Source organism: Physella acuta, unplaced genomic scaffold (assembly GCF_028476545.2).
Source record: "Physella acuta isolate Inbredline_101_S28 unplaced genomic scaffold, ASM2847654v3 ptg000284l, whole genome shotgun sequence".
In the NCBI taxonomy this organism is placed as follows: domain Eukaryota; kingdom Metazoa; phylum Mollusca; class Gastropoda; family Physidae; genus Physella; species Physella acuta.
In genome coordinates, this window is record NW_026731803.1 from 707,579 (window position 1) to 732,086 (window position 24,508).

General features: G+C 34.4%; 1 protein-coding gene across 2 annotated transcripts; it reads left to right on the plus strand.

Moving 5' to 3' along the window:
* The first annotated feature begins 15,440 nt into the window (after nt 1-15,440).
* On the plus strand, nt 15,441-24,084 carry LOC131939609 (uncharacterized). 2 transcript variants are annotated; one of them, XM_059298019.1, is made up of 7 exons: nt 15,441-15,490; nt 19,159-19,234; nt 19,536-19,553; nt 19,903-20,034; nt 21,390-21,452; nt 22,603-23,178; nt 23,348-24,084. In XM_059298019.1, exons 2-7 carry the CDS (start codon nt 19,180-19,182, stop codon nt 23,401-23,403), a joined length of 900 nt encoding a protein of 299 aa, XP_059154002.1. In that variant the 5' UTR covers nt 15,441-15,490; nt 19,159-19,179; the 3' UTR covers nt 23,404-24,084. The 2 variants fall into 2 exon arrangements, with proteins under 2 accessions (XP_059154002.1, XP_059154001.1); XM_059298018.1 differs by lacking the exon at nt 15,441-15,490 and adding an exon at nt 16,168-16,243.
* The last annotated feature ends 424 nt before the right edge of the window (nt 24,085-24,508 follow it).

The window sequence follows — 24,508 nt, forward strand, 5'->3', positions numbered from 1 at the left end:
ACAAATCTACATAACATTGGATCAAGCAAATTATTATACAACAATGTGTGTGTGTGTTTGTGTGTGTGTAAGTGTGTGGAGGAAGGCGACTGACACCAGTAGAACAATCGCTGTACATTTGATTGTGCTTAAGTAGTTGATTTGTTATCTAATATGTGTGATATGTTTTGATGGGTTGTTTTTCTATTCCTATTAAAAGCTCTGTGATATGTGCCTAAAATCAATGCATATCTTTTTCACGGATTTTTGTCTTTGTCATAAATATTTTTCAATATGTAATACGTTAAATAAAAACATTTTGTTTTTCGATTACTATTTAAAAGTGCATGTTAAGAAATGACACAACTTTTGAAATGTATTTATCCATTGTAAATTAATTACGTTAAATAAACTTAAGAGACAAAAATGAATAATGGAAACCATAAGCAATAAAAAAGCTAGCAACTGATAACTTGAACTGATTGCTTGTCACATCTCCTTGCGTCAGCTGAACGTTTTAAAACAATTAATTCACGCCTTTAATCAGTTTGATCATTAAATGTTGTATATTTTGCAACGAAATATGTTAAATTAAAATAATTTGATGAACTCTACTTCATCTGCCCCATGTGTCTTGGGCACGAACCGAAAATGATGATGATACACAGACTTACAAATATATGTATATTGGCCTATAATATATAGAAATATATTTTTTCGTGGGGAGGGGTGGGGGGCGGGTCGGACACCATTAGGTACCGCACCGGGAGACACCCAACTTAGCGAAGCCACTGTCTAAGATAACAAAGAGTTAATAAGTAAATAATGCATACATGGAATGTTTTTAAACAGTGATACCAACAGACATAGTCTGTGAACCACCAACCATAGTTGACTCTAACAGAGCAATAAACTTTACCTGCACCAGTCACTCAAACTATTCAAACATCAACTGTTTTGTCACTTTACAGGTGAGCATGATTACTAAATTGCGTCAAAAGCTAGATTAATGATTTAATTAAAAAGCTACTAAGTTACGATGTAAAAAGATGTACAAGGAAAAAAAAAGAAAATATCACGTTTTTACAGCCTATGTGTTTACCTCGCCCCACCTTCTTAAAGTCACATTATGAAGCCAAACCTTCCCCGAACCCCATAAAATAAAATGAACTCACCCACTTTAACAGTTTCGTAACTCATAGGGGATTAAATCAGGCTTAACACTTTTCTCGAAAATATTAAATGAGTAGCTTCCCTTTTGACCCTTTAACTATCGTCACACATCGTCGCCAATGTCAGATCTTGCTCCATTCAGAGACTGACGTCATTTAGTAAATAATTTCTGATTTCAAAACTATGTTTATATTTACATATCAAGCAAACTAAAGGATTAGAAAGTCAATGTTTCTATTTTCCTTGAATGGAACCAGCCCACCGGGAACATATCCAGTTACCCATGCAGCACCACCAGAGACAGGGCTGGAACATTTAGAAGCACATCAATCATCCCCATCACAACGCCTGGGTTTCTGCAGCTAACAATGAGAATCTACCCTCGAGGTTTTGATCAAGAGGAATACGGACAAACAGGGGATGCAACCATTTATTTAAGTAAGTTTGCGATTGTGTGTGTCACCACAGCAGGGGCGGAACTACAGTGCCGTCAGACCCCGCAATGCGGGGGGGGGGGGGGAGGCACGCCATTTAGGGGCCCATAGCCGACCATAATACATTTTTTTAGTTAAAAAAAACTATTTTCTTGCATTTTTGAATTGACAGTAAAAAAATTTGTGAATAACAAACAGATCTACTTTTGTAGTGATGTTATACAGTAGCTTATTATTATGCTGTTGCGTAAAAAAAAATATATGTGCCTGAGATGTATTATGAAAGACAGGCAAACGTTCAAAACACTTCCATGACTTATTTCCCTTTTTTACTTTCTCGTATATACGAAGTATAGAGAAAGTCTTGTAATCGTGCAAAAAAAAAAAAATCGAGATTTTTGCAAATCTCGACGTTTTACATCTCACTGATACGGAAAAACATAATTTTGCAATCTTGTCCGTATGTCTGTGTGTCCGTGTGTGTGTGTGTGTGTGTGTGTGTCCGTGTGTAAACACGATAACTTGAGTACCGTTACAGCTAGGTTGATGAAATTTCATATACAAGTATTATATCAAAATCGTAGATCCGTATCAACTTTTGAGCGATTTCAGATAACCGGAAGTGGTACTTTTTCTACTTTGAATTTTTCAAAAGCCTATAACTTGAGTACTATTTCAGATAGATAAATGAAATTTCACATGTAAGTAAAAGATCTAATTCTCTACCTTCTGTTAAATTTTGAGTAATTTCCGTTGACCGGAAGTAGTAATTTACGCTACTTCCGATTTCTCAAAAAACTAATGTAAATTTATAAAGTACTAATACTATTGCGCACTATTATACACACCTTTATTAGGCGTTCGCTTGGTGCGCAATTGTTTTTTACTGAGATTCTATTCTATTTTTAAAAGTTTCAGTATTTAAAATGGATTAAAGATCATAACTATATCCCCAGTTACCATCCCCTGTTGTTTTATATAAGAATATTCGAGAAAGTTTAGGGGAGATCACTATCGGTTTATTTTAAATAGTTAAATAGGGGTGCTCATAAGCTTCTTTTAATATATTTGTTCTAAACAAATTAAAAAGCTATAGAATGACATAGCATAAAAAGGAAATATGTTTAAAACAAATAATATAAATACAAAAAAATTTAAAATAAACATAACACAAAAAAACCATTACGCATTCAAAGCTTTCACGTTTTATATTCTTTTGACCGTCTATAGTTACAAGAACATTGAATAAACTAGTTCTTAATCTAAAATAAAAAGACTTTTTTTTTCAAAACCCGATCAGACCCGAAATGAGTATCCAATGTTTGTATTTTGTGTTTGTATATATATATATATATATGTATATATATATATATATATATATATATATATATATATATATATATATATATATATATATATATATATATATATATATATATATATATATTGGGGGGCCCAGATTTTTTTTTTTTGCGGGGTGGCCCTTTTTTTCTAGTTCCGCCACTGCACCGCAGCCATATATTTTATTAAATTAAAATAAATAAATATAATTTTAGCATTAACTTTAAATATTATATTTTATATTGTCTATTTGTTTACCCTTTTAGAAATCTAAAAAGGTTGTATTACATAACTTGTCAAATACCGTAATTCCTCCAATACTTGTTTACTCGTCGCGCTTTTGTGCGATCTAAATAGACAGACAGTTTAAAAACGTTCATCAAAGTAACATCACATTCAAAGTTTGTCTTTTTAATTGAAACGTATCCCCATTTTAATAGTGAACAAAAATGAAAATTGTTCTAGTTTTATTTATATATTCGACTACTTTTCTTGTTTTTCCGTCGTGGGCTTTCTGGGGACCACCGGTTACTCATGGCTTTTAGTGATCCACCGTATCCATATTGTAAGGTGCACATTTAAACGAATATAGTTATCTCGAGGAAGCAATTGGGGCTCAGGTCATCCGAATTCCGTGCGCCGGTATAAGCCTCAGGGTAGAATGACCAACTATTCCGGCTGTCACATAGGCTATATGGCAATATTATTCGGTAGCCTTACGTTGTACATATATTGCTAAAGATGCTTATCTCATATCCTAGGACAAATATGTGACGGACAGAGAGAGATAGCGAGAGAAAGAGAGAGAGAAAGAGAGAGAGAGAGAGGTGCACATATTGGCTTTATATGTTAGCATACTCATCACAATTATAATACTAACATTTTTACCTTATACCTAAGTATTAAATATGTCTGCGAATATTATATGCTCAAAAAAGTAAACTGGGAAAAGTGATGGATTAATGTATAATTATAGAATCTCCTAAGTTAGCCCCCTTGCACTCTGATGAGTCAGACACGACTATTGGTGCATTTGTTGAGTGCATGTGCTATCTCGAGGACCCTGGCTACCCCCCGGGATATGCACAGTGGTACACAAAGGATGGAAATGTATCAGGAAAACTTAACTCTACAGACGGTTCGGCAAAATTAAAGGCCCAAATACTTGGTACGGTTTGTGATCATGCACGTTTTGTCGGCTTACAAACATTCATATTCATACTGTATTACAGGAATGTCCACACGTTTAAAAAACATTTATTCTAATTCATTATTTTATTGAGCTTGCCACAGAAACAGTTTTCATTAACCATGAGTGAAACGTATTGCAATTTTAAAGAACTATTTAATAACTTTTCACAGATAGCAAAGCAGAATTTATATGTAAGGGTCGCTCAGTCTTAGAAACAAAACTACTTAGAGAAAATGCAGCTATTTTTACTCCATCAGTTGTATGTAAGTAATACACACAAACTTATTTAGTCATTGCTAGTGTGAAACTTATTTTAATGCTAGACTATCAGCGTGTTTTAAGAAAATTATTCTCTTAAAAGAAACCGTCGAAAAAACAGGTAAGCACTGTTTAATACACAGAAACAAAACAAAACACGACGAAACATAATGTAAGAATTAACTATTAGAATACAACACTAAAATATGGTTTCACATAACACAGAACAACCAGAACACATCACATTAAAATCACAACCCAATTAAAACAAAACACAACACACCACAACACAAACACATCACCATAAAAACACGATACGATACACCACATTAAAACTAAAGATAACAGAAACACAAGACGAGGAGAACACAACACAACACAAAACAACAAAAAAATAAACCGGGAGTGATCTCTCCTAAACTTTCTCGAATATTCTAATATAACACTACGGGGGATGGCAACTCGGGATATAGACTTCTAGACATGATTTTTAATCCATTTTAAATACTCAAATTTTTAAAGATAGAATATAATCTCGTAGAAAAAAGAAATGCACACCAAGTGAACGCTAAATAAAGGTGCATAATACTGCGCAATATTATTATTACTTTATAAATTTACATGCGTTTTTTGAGAAATCGGAAATAGCGTAAATAAGTACTTCCGGTCAACGGAAATTACTCAAAACTTGATCGAAGGTAGAGAATTAGATCTTTTACTTACATATCAAATTTCATTTATCTATCTGAAATAGTACTCAAGTTATAGGCTTTTGAAAAATTCAAAGTAGAAAAAGTACCACTTTCTGTTATAGGAAATCGCTCAAAAAATGAAACGGATCTACGATTTTGATAAAATACTTATATATGAAATTTCATAAACCTAGATGTAACGGTACTCAAGTTATCGTGTTTACACACGGACACACACACACACACACACACAGACATACGGACAAGATTGCAAAATTATGTTTTTCCGTATCAGTGAGATGTAAAACGTCGAGATTTGCAAAAATCTCGATTTTTTTTTCACGATTACAAGACTTTCTCTATAGTTCGTATATACGAGAAAGTAACAACATGACAATTATTACAACACCAAATGAAAAACAACCAAATGAAATCAAAATCTGTCAAAACATAACATAATTTTAAAAAATACACCAGAGCAAAAACAAATATACACAAACAAACAAAACTTACTTAACAAAAATAGCTTAAACACAACACACGAAAATACAGCACAAAAAAACACAACAAAACCTTTTATATATATCCGCTAATGATCGCTAACGAGAAAACGAAAAGTGGAAGAAGAAAGGCAAATTATATCACCACCAATTAGTGAAGTCAAATCAGTTTTTATTTACATGAGAATAAAGTCAAAAATATTATTTGAAAACTAGATCTTGCTGTACATATTTTTGCGTCCTCACAGTAGACTTCACATTTGAGCAACTTTATTGTACACTTTTAATATTTAAATCATTTTGTTTATTTAAGTGGTGATATGCTTTTAACATCAATAGATTGTGTTATTTACTATGAACGTGTAAGTAACCAACCCCAAATTTCGCTGACGTTTTAAACTGTTCTCTCCAAGCAGATGGCCCTGCAGCTATGGAGATTACAACGTCGCTAAAACCAGATTTGAATTACCCTCTCTGTCCATTTACTAGCCCCTGCCGGATGTACTGTGCAGTCTCGGACAACGAAGTTGTTTTATTTCTATAAATTATATTTACATTTAACGTTTATGTATGACTTATAATTACCAAAAACTACTATTCCTCTAAAAGTTTCGAACTGCGAACATTTAAAAGATGTAGCGAAGTTGTTTAAAAAGTTCATGAGTTCACTATATGTAATTGTTTTGTGTATTCATGTAATTAAATACAGACAAATCGGGAGCCTTTATTCACACTTTATGTTGGAAATCAGACGTTCAACAAATCCAAAGGACAGCATATTGGAAGTAAATACGTCTTTACACAGCCTATAAAACTCACATCAGCGGGGGCGTATCAAGTTTTATGTGTGGCAGAGAACTCACAGTTTCCTTCACAATCTGTAACGGCATCAACAATTATCAATGCTCTACGTAAGATATTTTTTTTACTTTATTACTGTGTACGTTTATCAAATAACGAAATTATTTTTCTATTTAAAATCTCCTTTCAAAATCTTCGAGTTTTTTATAAGACGTACTCGAGAAATAACAATTTTGGTCAGCATTGAGTTTAGACAATTATCGTAAAAACTTATTAGTTAATCGATGTGGAAACGTATTTTAATTGGAGCAGACGATAATATTTGATAACATTTAATAGCAATTGTACTAGTGTGAGGAATAAACGTTCGCTTTGAAGGAACTATCACAGAAGTTAAACCTTTAAATTTGTAGTTAATATTAGACGACCAGTTTTTCCTTTGTTGCACACGAGCTTGACTGCACTACGAACAAAACCAACATCTCACTAAGTTAACCGATCTGGGAGACGGACGTTTTCCCGAAAGACACTTGCCCGAATACCGTATACCAGTAGGCCGATTTCCCGAAAGTACACTTGCCCAAATGCGACAAATGCTTGAACAAGTGTCCATTCGGGCATTAGTCCCATTCGGGCAAGTGTCCATTCGGGAAAAAGGCGTTCGGGCAAACGGCACTCGGGCAAGTGTCTTGCGGTAATTTGTCGTACACCCACCGATCCACATTGCTTACTTTCTTATTCAATATAAAAACATGTCGACAGAGCCCCCTGACAGTGCCCCGATAATCTACACCAACAAACACCGGCCTGGAAATGGAATTTTAAAGATTGATGTGTACGTTTACGACTATCTGGACATTACTTGCCTGGTTAAGGGTGGCGTGCCAGAGGTTGCGTCTGTGACCCTTACATGTTTGTCTAAGCAATACACAAGCAAAGGCAACACCCTGACAACGAAGATGTTGATCAATTCCACCAGCAATGACGTCTCTTGTAGCTGTACCGCCACGCATGTGTCGAATTGCTATGATCTTAAGTCTGAACTGGTTTTTAATGTTATGTCACCTGAAAACCTTACAAGTGGTCAAATCATGGTACCAGCCCAGCCACCAACAACCGCCGCCAGAGACACTATAGTAATCCAACCATCGACAACCATCAAAGACTCTCCAACCAACCAGTCAACGACAAGCATTAAAGAACCATCAACAAGCCAGCCACATACGAGCAACACAGATGTAGGAATAACTTATCCAACTGGATATAACAACAAAATTTTAACAGCTTGTCCCGAACTTACAGATAATAGTTCTTCAACTATTCAATGGTTAATCGCTTGTTTTGTGTGTTCTTCTATTATCGAAACAGCCTGCATTATCGTTATGTATCTTCGATATCAAAAACTGGTGAAATCAGGTAAACTTTTTCCATCCCTGCTTGTTTCATTACTAAAGTAAACATTAATTCAAATTTGTTTTTGGCACTTGCTAATGTTTAATTATAATCGTGGTTACATAATATTTGGTCACATTAATTGTTTACAATGTAACGACCAGAAAATATAACATCTAATGTATATCGTTAGTTTATTCTCTTATGTTTTGCTGCTGAAAATTATCTTATAAAATTTATTTTTTACAATACAAACATATGTCCTCTTTAAAACATCTTCCAATCCCTGATCAGTCATTAACGTCAGCATATTTTAAGTCTCTATGTCAATTATATTATGTTTATAACCGATGTATAGAAATGATGTCTAAAATTAATATTTTTTTTTCCATAGCTAACTCCAAAAAACCACAAGACGCGGAAGCAAGTAGCAGCACTACAGTTGCAGACGATAATGGTCAGTTTATATCTGGGTCACAGTTTGTTCTTATAAAATAAATGAGAACTACCAGTAAAGTAATTCTAGATAAACACTCTCTGAGCTTCTAAAACTCGTTTGCTCAAGATACAAGCAAGAATGCTGTAAGCAGAAATATATCCCCCTTTTTTTACAAGTTTTATTTAGTTCGCAGCGTCTGCTTGTTTGTTTGTTTGTGGGTTTGTGGCATATCTTTTAACTCAATTTTAACCCACTTCTAATGCAGCGATTTTGTCCAAACTTTCCTGATACGTTCCACTTTGATGATAGTAGAAGTCTATCTATCTTTTTAATCTAATTAGATTATTAATCAGTCATTAAAATTAATTAAACGGTTTCGACACTTAGGGGAGATAACAAAATTAAATCACTGGATATATTACTCAGTAACAGACGGGGAGATAACCAGCTAGACGCGATCACCGTAATAGTCTGGTGAGCTGTGGTTCGAGAGAAAAGTTACAATCGTAGAGCCGGTCGATAGAACCAAAGCTATTAGGAGCAGATATTAAAGTTTTAAAACTATTTGAAACTAAGGGGAGGTAAACAAAAATAAAAGCTAGTCTGTAAAATATTGTCTTAGGCGGCTGCTTTCACGGGGCAGATAATCGTCTTTTAAATATTACGATCTACCTATCGTGTTTAAAAGCAAATATTTTTAGTCTTGTCGACTTCATAAAGTAGGAGTCACTAAAAAAACTTTATAGCAACAAGATTTTAAATGCACTGAAAATAAGAAAATAAAACTAATTTTCTTTCTTTCATTAAAGCTTTTGTCGCTGACATATTAAAAGATCTCATGAGTGACAAAAGCTTTTTATTGTAGAAAGAAAATTAGTTTTATTTTCTTTTTTTTCAGTGCATTTAAAAGCTTGTTGGTATAAAGTTTTTTTTTTTTTAAATTTGTTTTATATTTCATTGTTCATTAACTTTTCTCGTTCGTGTTCAAGACACATGGGGCGGACAACGTCACATAACGTGTAGTTTGTCTGCTTCAGAGACCTAGACATATGAAGGGAACGTGTGGTTTGCAACTCAGCACTATGCCCAGACGCTTTTGTTTCCTTAACATGAGTTACTCATCAGAGGCGTAGCGACCCTTCCCGGCGCCCGGGGACAAAATTTCAATTTGGCGCCCCCCTCGGGAGCAAATTTTCAATTTGCACCCCCGCCCCTCAAACTGCAAAAATGGCAGCTAAATTGACATTTTAATTTCTTTTTACAACCCATTTTGGCGCCCCCAGAGATCGGCGCCCGGGGACATATGTCCCCCCTGCCCCCCCCCCCCCCCATCGCTACGCCTCTGTTACTCATTAGAGCTGATTGGGCTCAGGAATATTCTATTGACTTGAACCCGAATTCGAACTCGAGAATTTCAGGCTAGCTGTCTAACTCTTTACCGCTAGGCCACGCCGTAAATAACCGATAACGCAAGATGGACAACTTCATCCATACCATTGTTCTTTAGTAGGTATACACAGACAACAAAACACACACTCACACAAACATACAAATAACATTGGAGAACTAGCATTTAGCGAGACTAATTCTATTCATCAGTTTCAAATGAATCACAAAAAGAAATAACAACTTTATCGAATGCAAATCGAAGTGAGTCTCCTGCACAATCGTTAGCTCAAACAACTCATGTTGCCATAGTATCGGAAAGAACAGGAAATACAAGTACAACATCGACGCCAGCAATTAAACAATTAACAGAACAGACTCCTCCAGCATTAGCTTCAACAGTGGACGTTGCAGTTATATCGTACACGCTACCTCCTTCATCGAGTGAAGTGGCCAACCCGTCGTTAAATACAACAGTATCGCCCACCAATCCAAATAAAGAGGCGACCCCATCAACTATAACAGCGGTGATCCCACCAACTCAAACAGCAGCGATCCCATCAACACAAACAACAGCGATGCCATTAAAAGAAAATGAAACTACATCCACATTCCCAACTGATTTTGCAAGAGCAGCTAATACAACATCAAAAACTATGAATATAGATGAAATCATGTCCGTTTGCGACACACTTAATGTAAGAAATAAGAGCCTTCGGAGTACCATATCAGGTGACTAGTAGGCTTTATTTCATTCTTTAGCTAATTAAAATTGATTTTAAAATGTAAAAATAGTTTTCGAAAAATTAATTTCAAATTTTAAACACATTGCTTTCATTTTGTAAACCATTGTTTATTTTTTTAGCTAATATGCGATTTTAAAAAAAAAAAAGTTTTTATTTAAGGTTAATAAATAAACATGGAGTGATCTCCCCTAAATTTTCTCGCAAATTCTTATATAACATCAAGGGATGGGAACTCCCGGTTTATTAAGGTATATAAAAAATCATCTTGTGTTCTTCCTTTTAAGTGCATACATTTCTAAATGCTTGTTATCATAAATGATTTTTATAAATATAAAATAGCATTTAATGATCATTGATTTTAATATTTCAGACAGAGATTGGATTTATCGAGAGCCTAGGAACAATATCACCGGAGGTCTATACATGAACACCTTCAAGAAACGGAGGTCTAGAACTCCTATAAAATCTCTATACAGAGAAATATGCAGTTCTAAGCTGAATCCGTCATTTGTAGATTCATCTTGTCAAACAAATTAACGTTGATTAAATGGAGGCAATCTAGATTATTTTATAATGGGATATGCTCAGTTATTTTCTTCTATTTTTTACAATTGAAAACCTGAAACTTTTTAATGCCTTTGCCATGTTTGGCACGTGAAAAACCCGCCGTTTTGAATTTTTAAATACTTTTAAAAACGGTTAGCCTTTTTTATTTATGCACTTATAGAAATCAAATGTACACTGCTTATTATTTAGTACTACAAGGTCTGATAAAATGCACTTTTTAGAATGCGAAAGTTTAAAAATTTGAATAAGAGAAATAAGAAAAAGAGCAAAAAATAATGAAAAGTAGGTCACATAAATACTATTTCAGAGTAAAATGTAAAGCCGACGAAAAGCCTTTGGTGTTTTCTATGTCAGGGAAAATGCGATTAACATATACATAAGAAATCCAGCTTTTCCATGATGCTAAATGATGACGGATAAAGATTTTCAGTAGACTGGAAAGAAATGATTACTTTTTATTGATGGATACATAAAAATTGTATTTTAAACACATAAAAGTTACTTTTTAAAAATTTATTTTTTTCTCATACAAAGATGAACAAGTATCCGGATTTTGGTGATTTTTTTGCAAATTAATTTCTTAAGTATTTCATCAAAATTAAAATAAGCTAACACTAAAAAGGTTGCAATTTAGTTCTATAAAAAACCCAAAAACATCCGACTTAAAATGTGTATTCAACTTTCACACCCCTGAGGTTACTGTCAGCAAAATTATGTTTTATCTATACAATTAATCGAAAAAGGATTAAAATAATTGATGGGATCATAAAATGTTTTTAAAAGCTACTTTAAGAAAATTTACTTAACATTGTGGTATTCGTTCTTTACAAATGCAGTTTATACTTAAAAATTAATAACCAAACAATGTTGAAAAAAAAAATTTATTTGAATTTTCCTCATTCACCTACTATCATAGCTTAATGCTTCTAGATATTTATTTTATTTTTGATTTGGTTGTTTAAATTAAAAGACGCAAACTTACGAGGCTTTGAATTTTGCTTTGAAATATGTTATAGACACACACCACAGACAGCTAGTTAGAAGTAAGTCAAAGCGACGATTGACGATAAATTACAGCACTTCTTCTTTCTGTGTCTTCAATGTTAAGAAAAAGAAACCTTTTTTACTTTAATTGTATTTTCTTTATTTACTGTCTAGCAACCTGATGCATCGCCTTGGTTTCAGTAGAAATAAATTTCACTTCAAATTGGTTGTGCTACTGCAATTAAAATGAGGTCCAAAATATATCGCACCATGCGGCGTCAAAACGGCCTGTGACCAAACGACCCCGTCAAAACGAACCCAACAAAATGGAACCAAATAAGAGCCCTGTCACATCGAATCCGTCCAAAGGGCCAGCGACAAATGGACCAAGTCATTTTAGCTCCCGACAAAAGGACCCGTTTCAATACGGTTTCCGTAGAGACAAAACGTCCTCATCGAATATGAAACTTGTCAGTGGGACCTCTTCATAATTTCTCTTCAGAGTAAGCATGGCCAGCACCCTTGAATAATAATCGTATGCATCTCTTGTTCGGCAGGCCTTATTTTTATACTAGGCATACTGCCTAGCTTCGCTTAGGTTTTCAAAAAAAATTGAGGAATAGAATAATTAATTAATATGTGATTGACTGCTATCTTAAATGCTTAGGGCCTAAATTTATACAGTGGAGTAATTTTATGCTACCCAGATATTGATGGAATATTCGCAAACTTATTACTCGCACGGTTATTAGAACTGCAAGGGATTTCTCAATAGTATCAATAAAATATTATAATAAATTACTTTCACAATTAATTTTTACAATTTCAGTACAATGCAAAACTTAATTTAGAACAAAATATTAATTTAAAACAATGCTATACTATATGATTTTTGTTTTTTTCTTGAAAAGAGAATACAAAATATTTAAAAACTATTACAATACAAAGTTACTTCCCCTGTTCAAAGACCAAATGACCAAATCTCGTATAATGAGAATTTCACTCGCGTTCACTTTTTAGCCCTCGTCGAGGGCTTTGAGTGAAACCGACAGATTTCTCTAAAGGTCAAGCCATTTACCTAAGAGCATGCAAAAAATTAGCCAGATGTAAAGACGGTAAGTGCCCTCAAATCGGTTTTGAAATCACCCTCTGTTTTTCCAATAAAATACAGATTATATAGGGAAATACGACTGGACAGTTTTGACCCATTTAACGAATTTTCCCGGACATGGCGAGTTTTTTGTGACACCCCAAGGCGTTCTCCTACCACCTCACAAAATTTCAAGGGGGGTCGTCGGAGGAAATTTTTGTTCTTAATAGAGCTCATATAAAGAGAATTTCACTCGCGGTCACTTTTTAGCCCTCGTCGAGGGCTTTGAGTGAAACCGACAGCTATCCCTAAAGGTCAAGCCATTTACCTAAGAGCATGCAAAAAAAAGAGCCAGATATATAGTGGGTAAGTGTCCTAAAATCCGTTTTGAAATGACCCTCTGTTTTTCCCATAAAATACAAAGATTATATAGGGAAATACGACTGGTCAGTTTTGACCCATTTAACGAATTTTCCCGGACATGGCGAGTTTTTTGTGACACCCCAAGGGGTTCTCCTACCACCGCACAAAATTTCAAGGGAGGTCGTCGGAGGAAAATTTTTTCGTAAAAAAGCTCATATTAAGAGAATTTCACTCGCGGTCACTTTTTAGCCCTCGTCGAGGGCTTTGAGTGAAACCGACAGTTTTCCCTAAAGGTCAAGCCATTTACCTAAGAGCATGCAAAAAATTAGCCAGATGTAAAGACTGTAAGTGCCCTCAAATCCGTTTTGAAATGACCCTCTGTTTTTCCCATAAAATACAAAGATTATATAGGGAAATACGACTGGACAGTTTTGACCCATTTAACGAATTTTCCCGGACATGGCGAGTTTTTTGTGACACCCCGAGCCGTTCTCCTACAACCTCACAAAATTTCAAGGGGGGTCGTCGGAGGAAATTTTTTTTCGTAATAGAGCTCATATAAAGAAAATTTCACTCGCGGTCACTTTTTAGCCCTCGTCGAGGGCTTTGAGTAAAACCGACAGTTTTCCCTAAAGGGCAAGCCATTTACCTAAGAGCATGCAAAAAATTAGCCAGATGTAAAGATGGTAAGTGCCCTCAAATCCGTTTTGAAACCACCCTCTGTTTTTCCCATAAAATACAGAGATTATATAGGGAAATAAGACTGGTCAGTTTTGATCCATTTAACGAATTTTCCCGGACATGGCGAGTTTTTTGTGACACCCCAAGGCGTTCTCCTACCACCTCACAAAATTTCAAGGGGGGGTCGTCGGAGGAAAATTTTTTTCGTAAATGAGCTCATATGAAGAGAATTTTACTCGCGGTCACTTTTTAGCCCTCGTCGAGGGCTTTGAGTGAAACCGACAGTTCTCCTAAAGGTCAAGCCATTTACCTAAGAGCATGCAAAAAATTAGCCAGATGTAAAGATGGTAAGTGCCCTCAAATCCGTTTTGAAACCACCCTCTGTTTTTCCCATAAAATACAGAGATTATATAGGGAAATAAGACTGGTCAGTTTTGACCCATTTAACGGATTTTCCCGGACATGGCGAGTTTTTTGTGACAACCCAAGGCGTTCTCCTACCACCTCACAAAATTTCAAGGGGGGTCGTCGGAGGAAATTTTTTTTCGTAATAGAGCTCATATAAAGAGAATTTTACTCGCGGTCACTTTTTAGCCCTCGTCGAGGGCTTTGAGTGAAACCGACAGTTCTCCTAAAGGTCAAGCCATTTACCTAAGAGCATGCAAAAAAGTAGCCAGATGTTAAGAGGGAAAGTGCCCTAAAATCCGTTTTGAAATGACCCTCTGTTTTTCCAATAAAATACAAAGATTATATAGGGAAATACGACTGGTCAGTTTTGACCCATTTAACGAATTTTCCCGGACATGGCGAGTTTTTTGTGACATCCCCAGGCGTTCTCCTACCACTTCACAAAATTTCAAGGGGGGTCGTCGGAGGAAATTTTTTTTCGTAATAGAGCTCATATAAAGAAAATTTCACTCGCGGTCATTTTTTAGCCCTTATCGAGGGCTTTGAATGAAACCGACAATTTTCCCTAAAGGTCAAGCCATTTACCTAAGAGCATGCAAAAAATTAGCCAGATGTTAAGAGGGTAAGTGCCCTAAAATCCGTTTTGAAATGACCCTCTGTTTTTCCCATAAAATACAAAGATTATATAGGGAAATACGACTGGTCAGTTTTGACTGATTTAACGAATTTTCCCGGACGTGGCGAGTTTTTTGTGACACCCCGAGGCCTTCTCCTACCACCTCACAAAATTTCAAGGGGGGTCGTCGGAGGAAATTTTTTTTCGTAATATAGCCCATATAAGGCGCCGGTCAGTCGAGGTCACTTTTGACCCCCTCTCCGTAGACTTTTCTCCCAACCGTCACCGGCCTTCGTGTTCTATCGCCCGAAGGCACCATCTTGCCAAATTTGACGCGCCTGCGGCGCCGGGAATTGCCCTATCGGGCACTTGACCACTTTGCTTTATATATATAGATTGTCCGTTTGTCTTTACGTTGTCAAGTCAAATTCTATTTTAGTAACACAAGGTACGTCACAACAGTTTCATAATAACTATAAATAATTCAGTTTAGTTATGACTTTGATCTTGTCCGTATTGATAGACACTATTACATTGTTTTTGTAACTACACTAGTTATTTATATATATATATATATATATATATATATATATATATATATATATATATATATATATACATATATATATATATATATATATATATATATATATATATATATATATATATATATATATATATATATATGTATGTATGTATATATATATATATATATATATACATATATATATATATATATATATATATATATATATATGTATATATATATATATATATGTATATATATATATATATATATATATATATATATATATATATATATATATATATATATATATATATATATATATAAAGATTAGTTTAGAGATCTTAATGTGACGTTTGGACCGGTGTTGTGTGAGGTTTGCTTAAGGTGTTGTTCATGTAGTCGTGCTGTGTAAAATGGTATGCGTTAAAGTGTGTAACGATGTAGTGTATGCTTTGATCCACCCCGTGTGTTGCGCTTTGTGTGTGTGCGGTTGTGTGTATACGAGAAAGAGATCTATTTTAAAAGATTACATTACTGCGTTGCACACAATTTATTGGGTATTCCTTTAATGATATAACGTTTTAATATAGATTCTAGGCAACCTTGTCATTACTCACTAATATCTTGAACTGTTCCGAAATTAAGCTGTGAAACTGTTGTAATTTTTATTAGGTATGTTATACGAACATTTTTCTTTTATGTATTAGATTGAATAAGCTGTTAATTTTTTGAAATGTTGTTCTATGCGTTGTAGCTTTAACGAAGCATTAAAGGATATTAATAGTCACAACAAGTTTTTATTGCTTATTGATCCTTACTCTATTTATCTGCCCAAACCTCTATCGAAGGGTTTAGGTAGAAGGTAGGAATGTTACATTAGATATGTATATATACATACATGTTAATATATTATATATATATAAATATATATATATATATATATATATATATATATATATATATATATGTAAAAAGCAATGTATGTGTGTCTGTGTGTCAGTGTGTGTGTGTCTTTTATGCATTACCACACCTCTTATCACATCGCCGTGAAACTTTGGGAAGTTGTTGAGAATATTCCTGGGGAGGTTTATGCGAAAAAAAAATTTCAAATTCGCAGGGGTGGCGCCCTGCAGGGCGCGATTTGTTTTTTCTCAATATACGGTATACAAAAAATAAGAGTCGATTGCAGATTCACACTGTTCATTCAATCGCCGTCAAACTTTGGGGAGTTGATTAGAGCAATTCGGGGAAGGGTTTTGTAAAAAAATCATTTTTAATTTTGCAAGGGCGGCGCCACAGGAGGGTGCGATTTTTCTATATGTACGGTATATAAAAATAAAAGTCGATTTTGGTTTGATGCCGTTCATCCGATAGCCATGAGACTTTGGGGGAGTTGATGAGGACAATCTGGGCAAGTGTTCTGTAAAAAAAAATAATTTCGCAAGGGCGGCGCCACGGGATGGTGCGATTTTTCTCTATATACGGGGGTTCCTGAGAGCGCCACTCTACGTCCCTGACACATGGGCTGTCACCGTAGTGTTTTCTACCTCATTTACGTGTCAAAAAAACTTCTGTTCATTTGTGTCACTTTAGCGAATGACGCAATCTGCATCATTGTTAACAGGATGCTGTTTGGCACGATGGCGCCTGTTAGTTTTAGGGAGCCAGGGGCCGTACGCGGTTGTGTAATCGGTGTGTGTGTGGGGGGGGGGGCTCCTGAGAGCGCCACCCTACGTCCCTGACACAAGGGCGGTCACCGAAGTGTGTTCTACCACATTATTTCGGTGAGTTATTAATGTAAACTCACGATTTTCAAACGGTATTGTAGGTAAACCTGTGTCCCGATATTTATCAGCCAAACGCAGGCATTGTTTACATTTAAATAACTCACTTTTAGAAAACAAGGTCACAAGTTTAAGAATATAGGATTGGTAACGCATGGATGAAACCCTTATATAGTCGTCGGACTTTTTTCTGTTCTCGCGGCAACGCGCGGGGTCGGGTACGCTAGTATTATATATATATATATATATATATATATATATATATATATATATATATATATATATATATATATATATATATATATATATATATATATGAATATATATATGAATATATATATATGAATATATATGAATATATATGGATATATTAGAAAAAATCTATTTGATCGACATAGTGTAATATTCTTAAAGCGTTTATTATTCATTATTTTTTTTAAATCTTAAAAAAAAAATTTGGATGGTTTTATAAAAATGTTTCATTTTCTAAAACGTAACATTTAAATTAACGACATGTGAAATAAAATAAAAAATCAAAGAAAATGTAACATCCTGCATACGGGAAGGGGGGAGGGTTTAGTTGTATGTTGTTTATATTTTTGAAGTTAATGTTTAATTCATAATTTTTTAAATGTTTTTTTTATATGTTTATGTTTATGTTATTTAAGCTTATGCTTACGTACACGTTCAAGTAATATATTTCCTAAACCCGAACCATGCCGGGTATATGCTGCTTAATAGACACGCAAGTCACTGTCCTTTGTACATGTTTATAACCTAATAAGTTATACCCAGTCCTACACGACCCCCGACTATCCCTGCCTACGTCCCAGCTCCAATGTCTCATACTAAGCTGACATTATTCACTAAATTAAACGACGCAGAATAATTAGCTCTTAACTTATATGAATCACCCCTACCCCCCCCCCCCCCCCATACAAAAAAACCAACTATGCTCCATCCATCTACAACGTATATCAGTGAATAGAATACACACACATTTATTCTCACATAATCGCCAATAAATGAGAAGAATTATGAAATATTTGTACGTATTTTATAAAAAGAATGCAAAAAAAAAAATCAATAGGCATCGCAGATGCTGATAATAAAAACAAGTTAATAAAAAGTCTAGTGACAATTTAAGCGCAATTTCCTTATGTTATCCATAACAATTTTTAATTTTTTGTGACCGAACGAAAGGATATTTTTTTGCGCTAAAAAAAAAGAACAACTATATTAACCTATATCAACGGAAATAGTTTTATTTTAACAAGTTGGCCTACATGATGCTCAGTTTAAAAAAGTAGTAAATATCATCCTAGGCCTACAATATGCTCAGTTTAAATGTTCTTAATTAATTTTTGGTGACCGAACGAAAGGATATTTTTGAAAACATTCTTCGGCAATATTGTTCTAAATTATGGCAGGAATCGATTGGTAAATGTTTCAAGTCGCTAAGTGGTCTGGTTGCCGAGATATGGACCAAAAACTGTATTTGTTCTAGGTTTTTTGGCTTTTCCGGGAAATCCAGGAAGGAATTCCGGGAATTGTTTGGTCCACAATCATCCTCGGAACTTGCTTAACATATTTGCTTTGGAACTAGTCCTCGATATTGCTTCGTTGAGGAGGAGATACGACTTAAAGGCTGCGGACACACATCCATCCAGAAATGACGAGTTAATAATCGCAATTGTCCGTATGGAAATTGCGCTAAAAAACAATGCACAATACTATAAGGCTGTAAGACCGTGTAAAGTTTTTAAAAAGCATTAGCTAATCCAAATATCTTTTTTTTTCCAGACTAAAGGGTATTAGAAAAAAATGACTCCTTTGTATTTTCTTTTCATGGCTGATCACGTGGCGACACAAATCTTTAGTAAGTATGTAAAATTATTTTTTTACCACTTGAAAAAATATAAAATGGAGAAGTCGAAGGCGAGTTCATCTGTTTCTGAAATTTCGGCACTTGTAAGTGGTTAGTTAGATTCCTGGCCGTTCTTCGTTTTCATAACTTAATTTGTGTACTCACATAACCAATAAATCACGCCATTCCATTCTTGAAATCAATTTAGTTTTTAAGTTATATTAAATTTTAGGATCAGTATTTCCTTTTGTAATTGCTCCATCTAGAGATTCACTATCACTCACCCTTGGCTATACTTTTGTATTCTTTTCAGATGAACTTTGCAAAAAAGGTAAATGCTGTTAAGATTTCTTCTTCCCATATTTCATTTTACCTGGCTGGAATTTAAGATAATCACAAACATTTTAAATTATGAGATAGCTACCCCAAATCAAACAATATAGTAGGGTTTTAAATAGAAATTAAAATGCATGATTTTGGTTTGAAGTAAAAAAAAAATCTCGAGTTTATGGGAAGTCATGGTTTCCATTTTGATCAAGTAAGATCCCGTTTCCTCAACCTGCAATGTGTAAACTGTCTTTTATTCCTAGACAAAAAAGGTACTTTATGTTGTAACAACAAATATTAAAATATTTTATTGATGAATTGTAAGAAGCTTAATCGTCTCTAAAACTTTACAGAGAATGCTTATGTGTGGATAATAATTGGATGTTCATGTGGTTTAGTAGGCCAGACACTTCTTTTCGTCATAGTATTATTGCAGTGGCAATGTAAGCAATCTTCCAAGATGAAGGCTGATAATACTAAAACAGGTATATTAGCTGCAGCATGTTAAAAACATCTATCCGTCTTTCTCTCACTCTCTCTCTCTCTCTCTCGCTATATATATATATATATATATATATATATATATATATATATATATATATATATATATATATATATATATATATATATATATATATATATATATATATATATATATATATATGTATATATATTCAGACACATATAGTTTAGCTGTCTGTCTATCTATGTATCTAACCCTAACCCACAAGCAAATTAAAAACATGCATAGTAATTCGAAAAACGAAGTATGTCGTCGTCACATTTAGCATAGAGTAGAAAATAATCTCAAGCCGGAGAGTGCACACAGTAATATGACGTCATTGATTCTCGAGTAAACATTGAATAAAAAGGCAATTTTGTCTAATCTAAATGGTTTGCTGTGAAGAGTTTCTTGCATACAATTCTTCGGGTAGGGGCGAAGCCCCATCCCCGCTTAAGAACGTCTGAGCCCCCCCTCCCCAACTCAAAAGAAATTTCTTCATCGATACTCTATAATAAAATTACCGCTTAATTAATGTGTCTAATCTAAAAAGTGGTTTTCTTGCAATTTCTTTAATGCAATTCTTCGGGTAGTGGCTAAGCGCGACACCAGTGTTTCTTTCAGACTTTTTCCTCCCCGGAGGAGGGAACTTTTTCTAATCTAAAAAGTGTTTAGCGTGCAGTTTTTTCAAGCATCTCTTCCGGTAGGGGCGAAGCCCCGCCCAGATTCTTCCTTTAGTTTGTATGATCTACAAATGCGACCAGTGTTTCTTTCAGACTTTTTCCTCCCCGGAGAGGGGTGGGGGTACTTGAAATTTTCGGGGGCGGGGGTAGAATTTTCTGGGAGGGGGCGGACACTGGAAAAAGTATATAATTATATTTCGTTGAATGGGACGGTAGACATGTTTTGGAGTGTGTGTGGGGGGGGGGGGGGGCGAAGCCCCCTCCTCCCAAGTAGAGTTGCCTGAAAGAAACTCTAAATGCGACTTTTGTTATGAATGAGATTAGGTGCATGGTTTAGGGATATGCCTTTGACTATATTTTGTATAAATTAAAGTACCGAGAAAATAGACAGCACTATCAACCTAGCGCCCATTGTACCCTTCCTCAACGGGCCATTTTTCTCGTATATAAGAAATAATTAAAATGTATTAAGCCCTATCTATCCAAATACATTTTTATAAACGTTTGCTAAAATATTTCAACTTTTTTATGTATTAAACATGTTATTCATTAACTTTTGAGTAATAGGTAACTTTACTTCACCCCACTTTTATATTAAAAATAATTAAATTATTCGTGGTTAAATTAGTCTTAAATTAAATTTTTTTCCTCTTAGAAAATGTCGTTAAAATACAAGATGCTGAAGTAGAATGCAGCACCTCAGATCCTGGCGATAATGGTAAGTTAACGCGTGAATGACTATTATTGCATTGAAATAATAAATCCTGCACGCTAAGCTATTGGTTAATTAACTCCCCCTCCATCTAAACTAAAAATAATAAATATTCTAAAACGGTTTGTAGAAATCATATTGCGCATCTTGAAAAATAAAGATTTTAGTGTTCAATCATAAATATGTCATGTGGTAGCATAAATAAAACAAGCAAGACCTTTGACCTTTGGCGTTTGTTATTTAGGCTTAGTTCATTAAAATAAAGAGTAATCAAAATGAAACAAAAACGTAGGTATTCACATGAACACACAACTTTATTATTTTAGGAAAATGGTGTACACATATAATTCAACAAAAAATAAGTTGAAAATGAGAGATCATGCAAGATTTTAGAAATTTTATTGGGCTGTTTCTGTACGATACTTAGTAACCGAAGAAGTGTTTAGTTTTCTGATGTATGTTTGTGTGTATGTGTGTGTGTGTGTTGTGCTTGTATGTGTGTTTGTGTTTGATTGTGTGTTTGTGTGTGTGTCAACAAGATAGGAAAAATTGCAACTAATGGGGATTTAGCAAAAGAATTTATACACGCTTAGCGTTTGTATTATCCAAGGGGTTTATGTCGCGTGGAGGGGGGTTGTCGATGTGTTTTATTTCAGGGTGTTTATGTTCAGAAGTTTTTTGACTGGGAGCATTTAAAAAAGTGACAGGCGATAGGGGCAGGGGACTGCCTCCTATCTCTTGAATCATTAAATAGAAATATTTCTTGGCTTCTGTAAATCGTCACTTATAAAAGCTCATAAGGTTCCTCTGATTAATTTAATAATAAAATCTATTGTTTTTTTAAATTCAAACTATTAGAAGTTAAAATAATGTACTTTAAGTTATTAAAGTGGCTTACATTTATGTTATAATATTTAGTAGGATTACATACAAATAACATTAACCATAACCATCATCGAAACGGTAACGGTAACTGTAACGGTAACTTTGTCTGTGACGGTGACGGAAACGTTAACGGTAACGGTAATGTTAACGATAACCACAGCCCTTACGCTAACCCTAAACCTAACTCTATCCCTAACCATAACCCCAACCCCCCCCCCCCCCCCCCCCCGTAACTGTCATTTCTTTGAGAATCCGCATTTAACTTTTACAGTTGCAACACAATCACAAATAGCACGTTCAATGACAGCAGATGTGTTCAACACTGCTTCGTTAGTTACAACAACTGAAGTAGCCACTACCGAGGAAAGAAAAACAGCAAATAAACTAACAACCCCAATGAATGCAACGAAAAGAGCTACTGACGTGACTACGCAATCAATAGCTACAAGAACTGAGGTTACAGCTACAACAACTGAGGTTACAGATACAACAGCGGTTGTCTCAATACCAGCCACAACAAATTTAATGACAATCGCAACTTCAGCTACGCCCCAATTCCCCATTCAAGCGGTCAGCCCGTCGAAAAGAACTAAAATTACAACTACATCCCCCTCAAATCAAAATAAAGTTTCGATCTCGTCAGGTACTGCTGAGGTTTCAATAATTTCGGCAGCAACAACAAATAAAACGATAACAACATTACCAAAGGATGAGGAGGCCAAATTTCTGACCAATGAAGTAAATAAGACAACTTTATCATCAACAACAATATCAAAAAAAGCTGCAAATGACGTTACCAAAGATCTGAATGTTATAAATGAGAGCCTTCCGAATTCTATATCAAGCGGTTGGTAAATGGTTTAAAAATTTTAACTCAATGCCATTAAAGAGACAGTTACTTTTTCGAAATTCTCCTACAAATATTTTGTTTTCAAAATTCAGGCCAATAATTTTAACCATCGTTTATAAATGCATTGACATAAAAGATAAAATAAATTCTGATTTTGATTTTGCAGGCACAGGTGAAAAGATCTTTACAAAATTGGAACCTGGTCGCACTGAGCAATTTTAGAGTCTGATACACACAAAAATCTCACGCCACCTTTATTAAACAGCTGAATTTATGAAATTCTGACCAATCCTTTAATACCTACAAAAAAAATTAAATTAATAGGAGGTGTTCTTTTTAAAGTATTTATTGCTATGCTAATTTACTTCTTGGCATCTTAAAATAATTATAAACATCTATATTTTAAATGGTAGATTCATAATAAAAAATAAAAAATTATAATGTTTTAGTCGATTTTAAAATAACTATCACTTTTTACTTTCTCGTATATACGAAGTATAGAGAAAGTCTTGTAATCGTGCAAAAAAAAATCGAGATTTTTACACCTCACTGATACGGAAAAACATAATTTTGCTATCTTGTCCGTATGTCTGTGTGTCTGTCTGTCTGTCTGTGTGTGTGTGTGTGTCCGTGTGTAAACAAGATAACTTGAGTACCGTTACAGCTAGATTGATGAAATTTCATATATAAGTATTTTATCAAAATCGTAGATCCGTATCAACTTTTGAGCGATTTCCGATAACCGGAAGTGGTACTTTTCCTACTTTGAATTTTTCAAAAGCCTATAACTTGAGTACTATTTCAGATAGATAAATGAAATTTCACATGTAAGTAAAAGATCTAATTCTCTACCTTCTATCAAATGTTGAGTAATTTCTGTTGACCGGAAGTAGTAATTTACGCTACTTCTGATTTCTCAAAAAACTAATGTAAATTTTTAAAGTACTAATAATATTGCGCACTATTATGTACTTTTTTATTTGGCGTCCACTTAGTGTGCTTTTAATTTGTCTACTAGATTTTATTCTATTTTTAAAACTTTAAGTATTTAAAATGGATTAAAAATCATGTCTATAGCCCGAGTTCCCATCCCCTGTTATTTTATATAAGAATATTCGAGAAAGTTTAGGGGAGATCACTCCCGGTTTATTTAATTTTAACTTACAACAGGCATAGTCGACTAACTTATAGTTTACTAGGCATATTGCTGTAAAATAATGAAACCAATACTAAAATTATCCTTTCACCAAGTTAGGTAAATCCAAGGTGACAGGGCGTAGAATTTAATACACTATACTTATTTCAATGTTACAGAAATAGATAAACT

Coding starts and splice junctions, on each gene's coding strand:
- LOC131939609 (XM_059298019.1), top strand. CDS start 19,180: ATGACTCCTTTGTATTTTCTTTTCATGGCTGATCACGTGGCGACACAA. Junction 20,035..21,389: donor GGCTGATAATACTAAAACAG/GTATATTAGCTG, acceptor TTTTCCTCTTAG/AAAATGTCGTTAAAATACAA. Junction 21,453..22,602: donor CTCAGATCCTGGCGATAATG/GTAAGTTAACGC, acceptor TAACTTTTACAG/TTGCAACACAATCACAAATA.